Genomic DNA, 14,988 nt, shown 5'->3' with positions numbered 1-14,988 from the left:
AATTAGAATCGGAGGAGACATTTTGGGAAAACCGTCGGCGTCCTTACGTCCCGGCGGCCGGAGCGGAACCAGGACCAGGACCGGAAGCGGGACCGGGACCGGGCCTCGATGGGCCAGTAAGTTCCGCGGCGGCTCTTCGACCGGGATTTCAGGTAAGTTTTGGTCCCGCGGCGGGTCCGAGCGGCCGGGACCCGATCCGCTTCCGTTCCTCGTCCCCGCGGCCGCTCGCGAATCCCCGTTAGAAAAAGCCCGCAGCCGTCGGTTTCCGTCCGCGGCGACGCCGGTCCGCGCCGCTCGGACCGGCGGTCGGGCTTCCCCGGGCCGGTCCGGTGTCCGGCTGCCTTCGGCGGGGACGGGGCTCCGCGGAAGCCGCTCGGTGAAACATCGCGGCAACTTTTCCACTCGCTCCCGGCGCTCCGCCTCCACCGGGCGGGCGGCCGGTGCCCGGTGCCCGATGCCCGGTGGTCGGTGCCCGGTGCCCGGGCGGAACGCCGCGTTAGACGACTAACGGGTCGCGAAGCCGCCGCTCCCGGTCCTCTCGGCGGAGGCCGGCGCTCCGGGCCACCGGCGGGGGTCACGGTCACACGGTCCAGGAGGACCTCCGTTCCTGCAGACCTGCGCGTGTGCGTGAGCGTGCACAGATGTCACTGATGGGCGAGAAGGTAATGAGAGCCTGCAGAAGAAGGTTGGTCCAGCTCAGGACCACTGACAGCTGCAGCTGAGGTCAGAGGTCACAGCCTGCAGCCAGCAGCAGCTCAACCAATCACACACTGAGCTGGTTAAACGTGTGTGTGTGTGTGTGTGTGTGTGTGTGTGTGTGTGTGTGTGTGTGTGTGTGTGTGTGTGTGTGTGAAGCCTTCCTGCTGTACTGTCTAGCAAAGTAGCAAATATGGCTCCACCATTAAACATTTTGTCTCTCACACACACACACACACACACACACACACACACTGCATTTGTTGTCTGAGGAATGCCAAGCGTTCATGCGGACGCTCTCTGACGCCTCCTTTAAACGCCACATGTCTTCCAATGTGCACGTGTGCACGCCGCCACGCTCAAACAGCACATTTGTTTGTCATCTGGCGTGAATGTCCGTCACGCCGGCGCTCGCTGGAGCAGCTCCTCTCGGAGCCGTCGGCTTCGCCGTCATCGTCCGGCATCCGGAGACGGTTGAAGAAGGAGATGTTTGTCTGGGTGTTCCTCAGCTCAGGCGTGGTCAGCAGGATGCCAGGGGGTCTCCTGACCTGGAAGCCCAGCCGTGGCGTGAAGGTCACAGAGGAGGTGGTTCTTCTGTGAAGGGCAGGAGACGCCGGACGTCCGTCTGTGGGCGGCGGGTGAATCCATCAGGAGGGAAGTTGAAGACGTACTTCTCGTACCTTCTGCTCCGGAGGCTGAACGGCCGTCCGAACTGACTGTTTGACATTCTTGAGGCCCGGCGGCTTGCCGCCATCTTGGCGTGCGTGAGCGGCGCCTGCGGGGGGGGTGAGACGCTGCTCGTGGCGCCGACGTCCAGACGCGCCGCAGTGATCTGACTGATTATCTGATCATCTCATCATGTTCCTCTCCGGATTATTACCTCTTCTTCTCCCAGAGCGTCGGACAAACCGACTGCCGGGACCGACCCGGGGCCCCGTGGGGGGCCGACCCCGACCCCGACCCCGACCCCGACCCCAGGTCTGCTGAGGGGGAGGAAGTGAGTGGGTTTGTTTGTTTCCACGCAGGATGTGGAGATAAAGAAGCTGCACAGAGGAGAAAGTCAGATAAGGGCTGAAGAAAGGAAGGAAGGGCCTTCTTTTCTCCAAGTCATCAAGAACACCATTACTCTCACACACACACACACACACACACACACACACACACACACACACACACACACACACACAGACATTCCAGGGCTGAATTCCAAACTATGTTCTCCATGGTGGAGCTGCTGCTGGACCTGGACCTGGCCTTCATAACCCATAATAACCCCTGCTGGAGTTCCTACGGTCTGTCTCGGAATGTTCACTGATGAACCTTCAGATGGGACGTCAGAAGGTTCCTGGTGCTCAGCCGGGTTCTCCCTGCGTGAGATCTCCTCCTTCTCTCGGTTCCTGCCCGGGTTCTCTCCGGGTTCTCCGTTCTCCTCCCACAGACCAAAGACGGCGTGCCGGGTCGCATGATTGACAGCTGAGGCGTCCAGTGAAGCCCCGCCTCTGGGAGCTCGTGCACAGGACGGCGGTGGAGAAGATGGACCTCTGATGAAAACGAGCGACTGGCGGCCCGTCATGAGGCTTAGATACATGATTGACAGCTGCGTCCACGTGAGCCAGTCCAGGAGAGGAGGTGGACCTGAGGTCACCATCTGGAGAGGGAGCGGGTTCCAGACCAAGGTCTGCAGAGAAGGACCAGGACCCGGATTACTGCAGGATTACTGCAGAGTAGGATTACTGCAGAGTAGGATTACTTCAGAGTAGGATTACTTCAGAGTAGAGCTGCCTGGGGGCTTGAACCTGTGTGGTGTGGAGCTCCAAGAAGCTCCTCAGGTCCATGAAGGCCACGGACACGGGAGCCGTGACTCATCTCTGCCGCAGAGGAGCTTCACAGCAGCTGGAGATGTACATTTTTCTTGGCGCGCTTCCCGAGATGCGCACGCACACACACTCACACACTCACACACACACTCACACACTCACACACACACTTACACACTCTCACACACACTCACACACAGATAAAGCCTCGCCCTGCTTCCCTCCAGAAGTGTCGACCCGTCTCGCAGCTTTGATTTGCTGACGCTCGTCTCCCAGCGGCAGAGAGACGAGTCGCCTCCTCCTGAGTTATTGTTTCTGTCGTCTGATCCGCGGGGGGGGGGGGGGTGTCACTGTGTATTAATAGATGTGTGCAGCAAGGACACACACACACACACACACACACACACGTGCTGCAGAGCTCCACCAAGGTCAACATCACGCCATTTTATGCAAATATTGGAGTGAAGAGTGTGTGTGTGTGTGTGTGTGTTTTGAGGAATTTGGGAAGGCGGGTTGGGGGGGGTCTTCATCTAGAAAGCTCTCCTCGTCACAGGAGGTCAGAGGAGCTTTGGTCGAAGTGAGAAGCACAGGATCAATGTTGAAGACAAGGAGGTTAAATCCGGGAACCGTCTGACCGAAGCAGCAAAGGGGCGTCGCTGCGTCACGGGTTCTCGCCCCTCCAGATGTTCCTCCAGCTCGAGGAGGTTTCTCCTCAAGCCTCTCTCGACCAATCGGATTCCCCCAGAGGTCGCCGTCGGCACCTGAAGGCCCCGGAGGCGGGGCGGAGGGAGGGGTCACGCTTGATTGACGGCTGGCCTGTGTGGGGATAAGCCCCGCCCCCTCATCTCAATGCCAGCTGTGATTGGCTTCCTGTTCTCCAGAGCTCCACCCACCTGCAGCAGGTGAAGTCAGCTCTGACCCCACCTCACACACACACACACACACACACACACACACATACACATACCTGCATGGGCCTGCAGCGTCATGTGACCGGAGCTGGTCGGACCATCAGAACCTGCTTTTGTTCTGCACCTGTCCTCAGACGTGTGTGTGTGTGTGTGTGTGTGTGTGTGTGTGTGTGTGTGTGTGTGTGAGTAGAATCTGCGCGGGGTCACTGGGTTCTGGCTCTGGGCCGCCATCGATCACCAGATATTCACTCTTAGTGAGCGCTGGATGTAACGGCGGCATCTGTCCCGCAGCTGGTGCTTGGCATTCTTCTCCTCCGTGTCTGGAACCTTCATCCTGCTCCTCTGGAATCCAGCAGCTTTCCAGCGCCTCCATCTGCGATACGTTACCGTCTAACGTGAGCGGCCGCGCCGCCCCCGCCGGGAAGCACTGCCGCGTCGGAGCGCGGCGGGAGATAACGGCGACCGCCGAGGCTCGCCCGACGCTTCCGGGAGACCCGGATCCGTCCCGGCGCTCGTTCCTCCCGAAGGTGACGGGCCAGGACGCCCTCCGGGTCTCCTGGCGGGACGGGGAGCAGGTTTTTCCCACCGTCCAGCTCGGACCATGAACGCATCTCCTCCCAAACACAGCCCGGCATGCAGGACCTCCTCCAGGCCTCCTCTGGGCTGCCTTGGGTGGACGCATGAGGAGACAGTTAATTCACAAATGCTGCAGTGTGTGTGTGTGTGTGTGTGTGTGTGTGTGTGTGTGTGTGTGTGTGTGTGTGTGTGTGTGTGTGAGGATTAAGAAATATACAATAACTCAGGTCATATAAACATTTTCTCATGATTTGATGACAGTTTGACTGGAGGCTTTTATTTTCCATATCTGGGCCACAGCTGCAGGAGTGTGTGTGTGTGTGTGTGTGTGTGTGTGTGTGTGTGTGTGTGTGTGTGTGTGTGTGTGTGTGTGTGTGTGTGTGCGCTCACACAGGACAGGATGTCCATCTTGTTCTTAAATATCTGGGAGGTTTGGAGGAAGTGAGGCAGTCAGACAGCCGTCGGTGTGTGTGGAGGTCATGTGACCTCCCGGTGGTCGTGCACTTCCTCTTCCTCTTAACGAAGCAGCGGGAACGGCGGCGGCGGCGGTTTAGGGAGGCCAGAGGGAAACATGGCATCGTAGACAAACCGGAATCACGGCGGCGGGCCGACCTGTCACAAACCTGCTCTCATGACAGAATAAACCTTCTCGGACGCTTTTATTCCCTCCGTTCCTGGTGGGATATTTCAAGACCAGGGTTCGATCTGGGATTAAAGCGAAGGTTTGGACAAGTTGGCGGTCGTCAAATGAAGGGAAAGTGCGACCGGTCGATCCGCCGGGAGCCGTGAGGGAAGGAGGGGCTTAACTTTGAAAAGCTGACGAGAGTTCAATAAGGCTCCGCTCGGCGCCGCCCCTTCTGGTTCCGGTCCGGTTCGGAGGGGTTTAATCTGGTCCGGATTAAGATCCGCATCTGTGCTTCAGGATGCTCCAGCAGGCCGAGGAGCCTCGCTTCACCATCGTGCAGATCGACCTCCTGCAGCGGCTGCGGAGGACGGGGATCACCCGGGCGGAGGTCCTCCACGCCCTGGAGGTCCTGGACCGCCTGGACCGCTCCCAAGGACGCCGGCCGGCCCGCAAGGCCTCCCGCCCGCCCCCCCCGGGCGGGGCCGCCTCCGCCACCGCCTCCGCCGCCACGCAGACCGGCTTCTCCGACCACCGGCTCTCCCTGTCTCCCGACGCCGCCTTCCACGCCGCCTCCCCGCTGCTCCCGCTCATCGCCGCTCATCCCGCCCCCAACGGCCTGGTTGCCGTCGGCAACGGGAAGCTGTCGCCGCCCCGGTTCCCCCTGGTGGCGGCGGGCGGAGGCGTGACGGCACCCGGCGACGGCTTCGAGACCGGCGAAGAAGACGCCGACGTGGATGACAAAGTGGAGGACCTGATGAGGTAAGAGTGACCCGGGGCGGGAGGGGGCGGAGCTTCGATTGCGCACACCGAGGGGTTACCATGGTGACCGGGACGCGTGGTAGATAGGTCCCTCTACGACCTCCACGAGAACCAAATCTGCGTGTCTGTGTGTGTGTGTGAATTTGAATATCTGCACACACACACTCAGAGAGGAGTGTGTGAACCGACGGCTCGCCAGCCATATATGGCTCCTGCGGTGACGCCATGTGGCTCCCAGACTATTTTGAGTTTCTTCATAATTCTGTGTCATTTTAAAGTAAACAGAAATTAGTTTTGAAGATAAATTCCACGGATCGCCCGTCAGTCGGGTCGGAAACCGATGTTTCCCGTCAGTCCGGGTCGTTGTGAAGGTGAAGAAATCCATGTTATCAGATAGCCAACTAGTTTATCCGCGTCAACCCTCGTAACAGAAAAGATGGCGAAAAGTAAGAAAGACGATGGTTACCGTGCATTCTGGGCTGCGAGGACGGAGGAATTTGCATTTGCATCTGCGCTGTGTCTGATATGCACTGATAAAATTGCATGGATGAAACGGTCAAATATAAAGCTGCGCTTCCAACGAACCCATGCGGCACCAGAGGTCGCATTATTTCATTTATTATACCTTAAAAATACTGTATGGCTGTCGATGAAGTAGGTTGAGAAATATTTGGCTTTTACGGCTCTCCCGGTCAAAAAGGTCAAAAAGGGCGAGCCGGAGGACGTGACGATCTCCTCTGGAGACGCGCTTTTCTGATCCTCTCCGTGAGCGTCACGCCGCCGGTTGTGTTTGGGCGGCGGAGGTTCGGCTGGTGATCTGGTGATCTGATGATCTGATGATCTGGTGATCTGGTGATCTGCTCGGGTTCTCGGGTCAGGCGTGTGACCGCGCGATGCCTTCGCTGACCCGACGTCGCCGTGTTTTCTGCCGCCGAGTCCAGGCGGCATTCGCTGCCTTCAGGTGAGCGTGCGCCGCGCCGCGCTCGCTTGCGTCGGGTGATTTGTGACGGACCTGGAGAGGCCGGGCGACTCGGCGAGGCGTCCGCCGACCTCGGGCGACGGCGCGGTCGGCCGGGTGATGCGTTCGCCGACCTCAGGAGATCCCGCTCTCTTGTAGGCGAGACAGCGGCGTGATCAAAGAGGAGATCAAGTCCTTCCTGGCCAACAGGAGGATCTCCCAGGCCGTGGTCGCCCAGGTGACAGGTGGGTTCCATCTTCACCTCCGTTCCAAACCTGGACCCCGGGGTCAAAGGTCTCCCTCGTCCTCCAGGCATCAGTCAGAGCCGGATCTCCCACTGGCTCCTCCAGCAGGGATCCGACCTCAGCGAGCAGAAGAAGCGAGCCTTCTTCCGCTGGTACCAGCTGGAGAAGACCAACCCGGGTAAGATCCTCCTGGGGGGGGGGGCACCGGCGGGACCTCGTCTTTTCAGAATGAACGTCCCAGTTGGAGAAACGGAGCGGTCCATGTCTCCGAGGGACGGGGACGGCAGATATTGATCCTTTCCGATCAGCCTGTCGATCGGACTCGACCCGTCCGTCAGGGATTCGCCTGTCGCTCAAAGTCGGCGTCCTCCTGCCCCCCAGGTGCCACCCTGGCCATGAGGGCCCCCCCTCTGGCCCTGGAGGAGGTGATGGAGTGGCACCAGGCCCCGCCCACCTTTGGCCCCGCCCCCGGCGGCTTCCGCCTGAGAAGAGGCAGCAGGTTCACCTGGAGGAAGGAATGTCTGGCCGTCATGGAGGGGTGAGGAAGAGGAGGAGGACCAAGAGGAGGAAGCTTCATGGTGCTTAAAGTGTGTGTGTGTGTGTGTGTGTGTGTGTGTGTGTAGCTTCTTCAGTGATAACCAGTACCCTGATGAAGCAAAGAGGGAGGAGATCGCCTCCGCCTGCAATGCCGTCATCCAGAAACCAGGTGAGCATCATCATGGATCTGCTGTCCATCATGGATCTGCTGTCCATCATGGATCTGCTGTCCTACAGGAAAGAAGCTGACAGATCTGGAGAGGGTCACCTCTCTGAAGGTCTACAACTGGTTCGCCAACCGCCGTAAAGACATCAAGAGGAGAGCCAATATTGGTAATGTCTACGTGTGTGTGTGTGTGTGTGTGTGTATGTGTGTGTGTGTGTGTGTGTGTGTGTGTGTGTGTGTGTGTGTGTGTGTATGTGTGCGTGAGAAGAACCTTCCTTCATCTTTCATTGACCCAGAGGACACACCAGGCTCTGGTCCCCTGGTGGACCGGGTTCTCCAGGGTTCCTGAAGATGAATGGTCTGTAGGCGTGCATGAGAGGGCCAATGGCCTGTCGCATCTAGATGATCTGCTGCGTTCCTGTTGATCTGCTGCGTACCTGTCCCTGCTGAGCCCCGCCCCCGAGGCTCCCGGAGGAGGGCGATAGACTATGATGAGCTTTGTGTTTCTGAAGAAGCAGCCATCTTGGAGAGCCACGGCATCGACGTCCAGAGTCCAGGAGGTCAGTCCAACAGCGACGAGGTGGACGGCAACGACTTCCCCGACCAGGTGGGTCTGTCGGGTCCCTGCAGCTCGGCTGTGTCCTATATCCTGTGTCCTATGTCTTGTTCTATATTCTATGTCCTATATCCTGTGTCCCATGTCCTTTATCCTGTATCCTATGTCTTGTTCTTGTGTCCCATGTCCTATGTCCTGTATCCTATGTCCTGTATCCTATGTCCTGTGTCCTTTGTCCTGTGTCCTGTGTCCTATGTCTTGTTCTTGTGTCCTGTATCCCTTGTCTTGAGTCCTATATCCTGTGGCTTGTGTCTTGTGTCTCGTATCCTATGTCTTGTTCTTGTGTCCCATGTCCTATGTCCTGTATCCTATGTCCTGTGTCCTGTGTCCTATATCCTATGTCCTGTGTACTATGTCCTGTTTCCTGTGTCCTATATCCTATGTCTTGTTCTTGTGTCCTGTGTCCTGTATCCCTTGTCTTGAGTCCTATATCCTGTGTCTTGTATCCTGTGTCTTGTGTCTTGTATCCTATGTCTTGTTCTTGTGTCCTATATCCTGTGTCCTGTATCCTGTGTCCTGTATCCTGTATCCTATGTCCCATGTCCTTCATCCTGTACCCTATGTCTTGTTCTTGTGTCCCATGTCCTATGTCCGGTGTCCCAGGGCTGTGAGGTGTCCCTGTTGGAGAAGCGTTCTTCTTCCTCCAGGCCGTTTGTCTTCTGCCGGGCCGACCTGTCCTCCCCCACCCAGGTAGGCTCTTGAAGCTCCGCCCCCTCCCCCCCCGTCCGGAGGTCCTCAGGCGTGGTGTCGTCTCCGCCCGCAGGTCCCGGCGCCGCTGCCCGGCTGGTTCTCCGCCCTCGGCCGAGGGGGGGCGTCCGGACAGAGGTGCTCCTCTCTGATTGGCCGCTCCTCGGCGTCGGGGGCGGGGCCTCAGGCCGAAGCCTCCAGACTGACGGGCGCGTCCTGGTCGCCGCCGTCCCCCTCCCTCCAGGACCAACCCTCCGTCCTGGTCCAGCCCCGGGAGCCCCCCGCCCCGGGAGACCACATCAAGACGGAGGCTCTGGAAGACGAGTGAGGAGGAGAAGGAGGAGAAGAAGGAGGTCAGGAGGAAAACAGGAGGTCAGGAGGTGGATCTCAGGAGAAGCATTTTGTTTATCCAAGTATTTCATAGGAACAGGAAGGAAACCAGAAAAAAAACACCTAAAGCCCAGAAAACTCCAACCAAGAAAATACCTCCAGCCACCTCCAGGCCGACCTTCATCCCCCGATCTGCTCTGCTCAACCTCCAGAACCTACCTCCCACCTGCCCCGCGATTCAGACCCTCACCAGCCTCCAGACCCTACCTCCGCCTACCTGCTCTACTTCACCTCCCAATCCTACCTCCAACCTCTGACCTCCACCCACCCCAGACCCACCCCAGACCCACCCCAGACCCTACCTCTACCCACATCCAACCGATGACCTACTTGGTTGCACCTCCTGACCCGACCTCCAAACACTGACCTGCTCCTATATTATAGCCCCTGGACCTACCTCGAACCTGCTCCAGTATACCTCCACACCCTACCTCCACCCACCTCCAAACACCAAACCCTACCTCCACCCAACCCAGACCCTTCCTCCACCCACTTCCAACCATCTCCAGACCCTACCTCCACCCACCTCCAAACCCCAAACCCTACCTCCACCCTCCTCCAGACCCTACCTCCTACCGGCGTCCGGCCCGGCAGCCCCGAGCGTCTCTCAGAAGGCTCTGGTGCCGCAGGTTCTCTGGCTTCCAGGGTTGGAGGTCAGACACCTCACGGCCCGGGACGGACGTGGATCTAAAGTTCTATTTCCAGTTGAGGTTTTAAAAAGATGGCGGTGACTTTAAGATTTTTTAGATTCTGCTCTGGACTCCAGATGTGTGCAGGAGGTCGGGAGGAGGACCCGTGAGGGAGACGGAGGAGAGGCCGAGGATCATCGTCCCGCCGCCCTCCGACCATCACGCCCTAAAACCCCCTTCGGGTCCAGCAACCCTTCGGCCCGAGTGCTCCTCATACGTTCAAGGCCTCCTCCTTCCGTCAAGCCGAGGCCGAGCAGAAGAATCCAAAGCCGAGCTTCCGTCGAGGTCCGGGCAGGAGATGCGGCTCCAGAGGTCCGAGTCCCGACGCTTTAAAACACTTCTGCGTGGAGAAGGAAGGAGGTCTGTGGAAGCGCGTCAGAGCCAGATGTTTCCTCACCTCTCGCTCCTGAAGAAACCAATTGGACCAGTCCGTCCCGATTGATAATCAATGATCAATACCGACGGGCTCGTCCGCACGGCGAGGGACCTCCGCCTCGCCCGAAGTATTACCTAGAGACCTGCGCTCGTGATGTTGGACCGTCGCGCTGGAGCTCCAACATGTCAGACGTGCTGGAGCTCCACGTCAGACCTGCTCTCCACCACGCATCACATTTGTTGGTCTATCTTATCATTTCAAGGCGTGTGTGTGTGTGTGTGTGAGAGAGAGTGTTCTAAACACTTGACCCTTTTTGAAAGGACACCTTCCCGGCTCATGGAGTTGGAGCTCCAGGTCCCTGCCGCCCCCTGTCCTCCTCCTGAAGAGTCCACAGGAAGCTCCCCGCTGACTTCCTGTGGACCGGGTCCGTCGGGAACCACCGGTCAGACCGGCGGGAAACAGAACGAGTCGAGCCGCTGTGGAGGTCCAGGTCCGGGTCCGGGATCGGGTCCAGGTCCTGTCAGACACTAAACGTTCTAGTCATCAAGCTCCTTTCATACCAGTGGTTTATTTCAGGCGGTCCAGGTTCGGGTTCGGGTTCGGGTCCTGGTCCTGGTCCTGGTCCTGGTCTGGGTCTGGGTCCAGGTCCAGCTCAGATCCGACTGCAGGTCTTTGTTATCTTGGGTGGCTTGGAGGTGAACCTCCAGGCCTTCGGGTTCAGGTTCAAGGTTTCCTTCTAGTCTCTGAACCCGGGCAGGTTTGATTGGCGCTCGGTCCCTTTTCAGCAGAAGTGCCTTGGCGTCCTTCTTGTCGGACAGGAAGTCGGACCTCCGCGGCGGCTCCTCGCAAACACGGCGGTTCCTCACGAGGTGCTCGTACCGTCTAAGCTACTAGTTCAGAGTTAAACTCAACGCAGATACCTCACGTCTTAGCTATAAGCTAACACCCCCGGGTCTCCGGGTTCCTGCAGGTCCAGCGGTGACCTCAGCAGAGACCCGTCCTTCTAAAGGGACCTCCTTCCCACCCAGACACGTCAGGCTGAAAGCTAAAGGGAAATTCCACTCAAACCAACATAAGCTGCTCCCGCCGGGCGACGCCCGGGCCCACCTCCACCTCCGCCTTCTCCACCTCCACCTTCTCCACCTCCTCCTTCGCCTCCGAGCCCACCTTCTCCGACCCCTGCTCCTCCTCGTGGTCCTCCGGGGGGCGGTGGAATGTAACGGGGCCAGGATGGAGGAGGCAGGCGTCCAGCGCAGGTGTTGTCCTCCTCCAGGTGCTGCTTTGAGATTATTTTAGGCCGTTAGCTCTCAGTTGTTGCCTTCACGGACCCTCGAGGCCGTGCTTTTTCCTGCCGTTCAAAAGCCAAATGGGAGGGTTTCGGCCTTTAAATGGAATCCGTGCTTTTATTTTTGAAACCAAAACGGAGCAGGAAGCCGGAGAGCCCGGTCCGTCCGACGGGTCCTGACCCGGCTGGAACGGAGGCCGCCGCCGCTCCCGGATCAATTCTGTGGCGGCGGGCGAGATCCGGGCGGCTCCGGGCGAAGCTGCCGGGAGAAGCGGCGCCGCCGCTCGTGCACTTTTTCTTCGGTCGTTTTCCGACAGATTCCGGAGGCGACGCACCTTCTGCGGTCCTGCCGCCGGCGCTCCGGCTTCAGAACCTCCCAAGTCGCCGGAGCTCCGGCTTCCTTTGCCGCAGTGAATGCGGTGCAGGTGGAACGCTCGCCCGGGCTCTCCTGGTCTTCTGCTCCACAGTTAGTGCCTTGTTTGGTCGGCCGTGGCGGTGAAGACCACCTACGCCGGCGTCCTCCATCCCTGGGACACGCTCTTCTGTTCCTCCTTGTTTTTACGCCGTTTTTATTGAAATTCTATTTACAAGGGAATAAAGGCCGATGGAGTCGAGGTGGAGCCTCCGGGTCTTTTGTGCCGAACCTTCGGCGGTCCTTCAAACACCTCATTGGTCCTACAGGCTACGTGGAGCAGATCATCTCCATCTCCAGGTGGAGACCCTCATGATGGTAACAAAGGAGACCCTGCTCTGCATCTCATCAAACCTGGGCTTCCTGTGTGTGTGTGTGTGTGTTGCACACCTGTCGGACGATCCGTTCCGCTGGCTGAGGTTCTGAGCGGGTTCTACCTCCGTCTGGTCCTCCACCTTCAGCCTCCCCAACCTCACAGGACCAGGACAGACCTTCATCCAGACTTTGGTTAAAACCAAAGCTGTTCAGCAGGTGGTCAATTTGAACCTTCAAATGGACACCAGGAGAGAAGATCCACAACACACACACACACACACACACACACACACACACACACACACACACAGCAGACATGTGTTGTGTACTGCAGCGGGTTCCTGCTGACGGTGAAGAATGGAGATGTCCCAGATGTTATAGAAGATGTTTATTCTTTGGATTGCAGCATCGACTTACAGAGGACAATTAAATTAATCAAAACCCAAACTTGTGCTCAGATTTTCTCTTTATATGTCTTAATATGGGCACACACACACACACACACACACACACACACTCAGAACCACTCCAACACACACACACACTGGAGCTCCACAGACCCGACTAGCGGCGATGCGAGTGCTGAGAAGATAGAACACTGCTGCAGGATGAAGAACTCTAGACCTTCCCACTCGAACCCTGACCAGGAAGCCCCGCCCAGGAAGCCCCGCCCCCTCAGCGCTCAGATGGGTAGAAAAACAAAATCCAAGGGCGGGAAGTCTCTGGGAGGAGGAGGAGGAGGAGGACCAGCAGGAGGAGGTCGGACCCGGCAGCCGCCTCGCTCCTCCTCCTGGTCCGAGCCGCTGCAGACATCTGACCAGGCTTCCGTGGAGATCTAAGCTCCTCCGGAGAGGGGGGGTCTGAGCGCTTGGAGGCCCCCCCTCCTCCGCCGAAACCCCGGCGAGCTCCGACGGCGGCTCCTCTGGAGTCCAGAAGGGAGGAGGAGGCAGAAGATCCAAAGCCAGGTGTGACTCCGAGAACGGAGGGGTTTCTGTGAAAGCTCTCCATGAAGTTTTCTTCTGTGCAAATCAACGGAAGCCACGATATGAGCGGGACACGGGTCACGTGACCTCTGAGGCACCTCAGCCAACGCAAACCTCCAGGAACCTGGTGTGACCTCCAGACCCGGACCAGGACGGGAACGGGCCCCGGCTGCGCCTGGAGAGGAGGGGAAGGGGGGGGGGGCGCCGCAAGGGTCTGACCTTCCACGAGGTCGGGGTCGTGATCTCCTGCAAGCCATGGTTGTGGGTGACGGAGCAGAACCAGGGGTTCCAGCAGAATCCACACGCATCCATGAAGGGCGCCTCACTTCCTGGTCCATCACCACGGATGGAGGCCAGACCAAAAACTACAAAGATGGCGGCACGGGGGCAACGTTCCAGTCAGAGCAGACGGATGCAGTGTCCAACTGCCTGGTACACACACACACACACACACACACACACACACACACACACACACACACCTCTGACAGAACAACCTGCTGGCGGGTCGGGCCTCGCCTGCCAGGAACCAATGAGACGGCAGGAGACAGACACCCTTCTGGACTCTATCTTTCTCCGACGTCGTCGCCCCAAACATGGCCGCCGGGCGCCGCCCCGCGACTCGGGGGCCTTCTGTCCTCGGACAGAAGGCCGCGCGATCCGTTCGGGCGTTCCCGTCGGCGACACGTGCTAAGCTAACGGGATCATATGCTAATAGCAGCAATCTTGGCGGAATCATCTGTGCAAGGTTTATTAGGATCATTAAAAGGTGTAAATATAAATAAAACTCCGCCGTCGGACCTCACACTCGCACACCGTCTAATCGTCACGCTCGCGCCACCGCGAGGGACGACCGGAGGGACGGTTCACCTGCTCCTGGAGGACCAGAGGAGGTCCTGGACCGAGGACCTCGTCTTCTACGACTCCCCCGAGTCACGCCGACTCAGGCGTGAGAACCCTCCGGAAGCCCTCTGACGTCACCTCGCTCTCACGCCCGAAACACAAACGCCTTTCCGCTCGTCTTTCCTCCCGCTGACGCCGCTCGGGACTTTGCCTTCAGCGATCGGACTCAGGCGTGAACCCTAACGTCTCATCTCTGATGGAACATCTGCACGTCCTCTGACGCCTCGTAGCGTTGCGGCGTCTTCCCGTCACCGTCTACCTGTCGACACCTCATGTGAGGTTCCCTGGTGATCCTGGTGATCCTGGTGATCCTGGTGATCCTGGTGATCCTGGTGATCCGCACCAGGACCCCGGCTCAGGACGCCATCCTTCTCCCCATCCGTCCAATCACAGAGGGGGACGGGCGGGAGCAGGACCTCCCACCCCTCAGATAAACCTCTGCTGCCTTTCACGCCATCAGACGACTCAACCAACGGGACGAGCCCCAGGGGCCAGACCCCCAGGGGCCGGACCCCTGGGACCCCCGGGACCCCCCGGGACCCCCTGGGACCCCCCGGGACCCCCTGGGACCCCCCGGGACCCCCAGGGGCCGGACCCCTGGGACCCCCTGGAACCCCTTGACAAATATGAACTCTTCCCTCCGACCAATACATCCGACGTTCTTTACCTGAAACAGAAGGATCACCTGCTTCCCCCCTCGACCCCTGACCCCTGACCCCTCGCTCCAGATACGCCGCCTCCCGTCGCCATGCCAACGCCCCTCCTCTTCCCTTCCTGTGGAAACATTCCTCACATCTCCAGTGCAAATAAAAAGGCCTCCCTCCACCTCCTAGTGGCTCCATCCTTCCCCTACACCACCCATCCACGTGAACACCATCTAACTCACACACACACACACACACACACACCCTCCTCTGCGGTCCCTGAGATCACCTCACACTCAGCGAAGGCCAATCTCTTACGCGCACACACACACACACACACACACACACACACACACACACACACACACACACACACACACACACATTAGATGTGCAGG

At 58.7% G+C, this 14,988-nt stretch overlaps 1 protein-coding gene across 5 annotated transcripts; it reads left to right on the top strand.

Moving 5' to 3' along the window:
* The first annotated feature begins 10 nt into the window (after window positions 1-10).
* LOC147218110 (homeobox-containing protein 1-like) lies at window positions 11-11,177 on the top strand. 5 transcript variants are annotated; one of them, XM_086174916.1, is made up of 10 exons: window positions 11-152; window positions 4,923-5,384; window positions 6,502-6,587; window positions 6,655-6,765; window positions 6,969-7,125; window positions 7,211-7,293; window positions 7,362-7,457; window positions 7,806-7,897; window positions 8,510-8,596; window positions 8,670-9,459. In XM_086174916.1, the coding sequence occupies exons 2-10, from the start codon at window positions 4,924-4,926 to the stop codon at window positions 8,919-8,921; spliced, it is 1,425 nt and encodes a 474-aa protein (XP_086031042.1). In that variant the 5' UTR covers window positions 11-152; window position 4,923; the 3' UTR covers window positions 8,922-9,459. The 5 variants fall into 5 exon arrangements, with proteins under 5 accessions (XP_086031042.1, XP_086031044.1, XP_086031043.1 ...); XM_086174918.1 differs by lacking the exon at window positions 8,670-9,459 and adding an exon at window positions 9,750-11,177 and having other exon boundaries at window positions 15-152; window positions 7,803-7,897; XM_086174917.1 differs by having other exon boundaries at window positions 15-152; window positions 7,809-7,897; window positions 8,670-9,457.
* Window positions 11,178-14,988: the final 3,811 nt, after the last annotated feature.

Source organism: Fistularia commersonii, chromosome 27 (assembly GCF_037954325.1).
Source record: "Fistularia commersonii isolate RoL2024-O1a breed Wild chromosome 27, RoL_Fcom_v1.0, whole genome shotgun sequence".
In the NCBI taxonomy this organism is placed as follows: domain Eukaryota; kingdom Metazoa; phylum Chordata; class Actinopteri; order Syngnathiformes; family Fistulariidae; genus Fistularia; species Fistularia commersonii.
The sequence above is the reverse complement of the archived record's forward strand: the minus strand, read 5'-3'. Positions and strand labels throughout refer to the sequence as shown.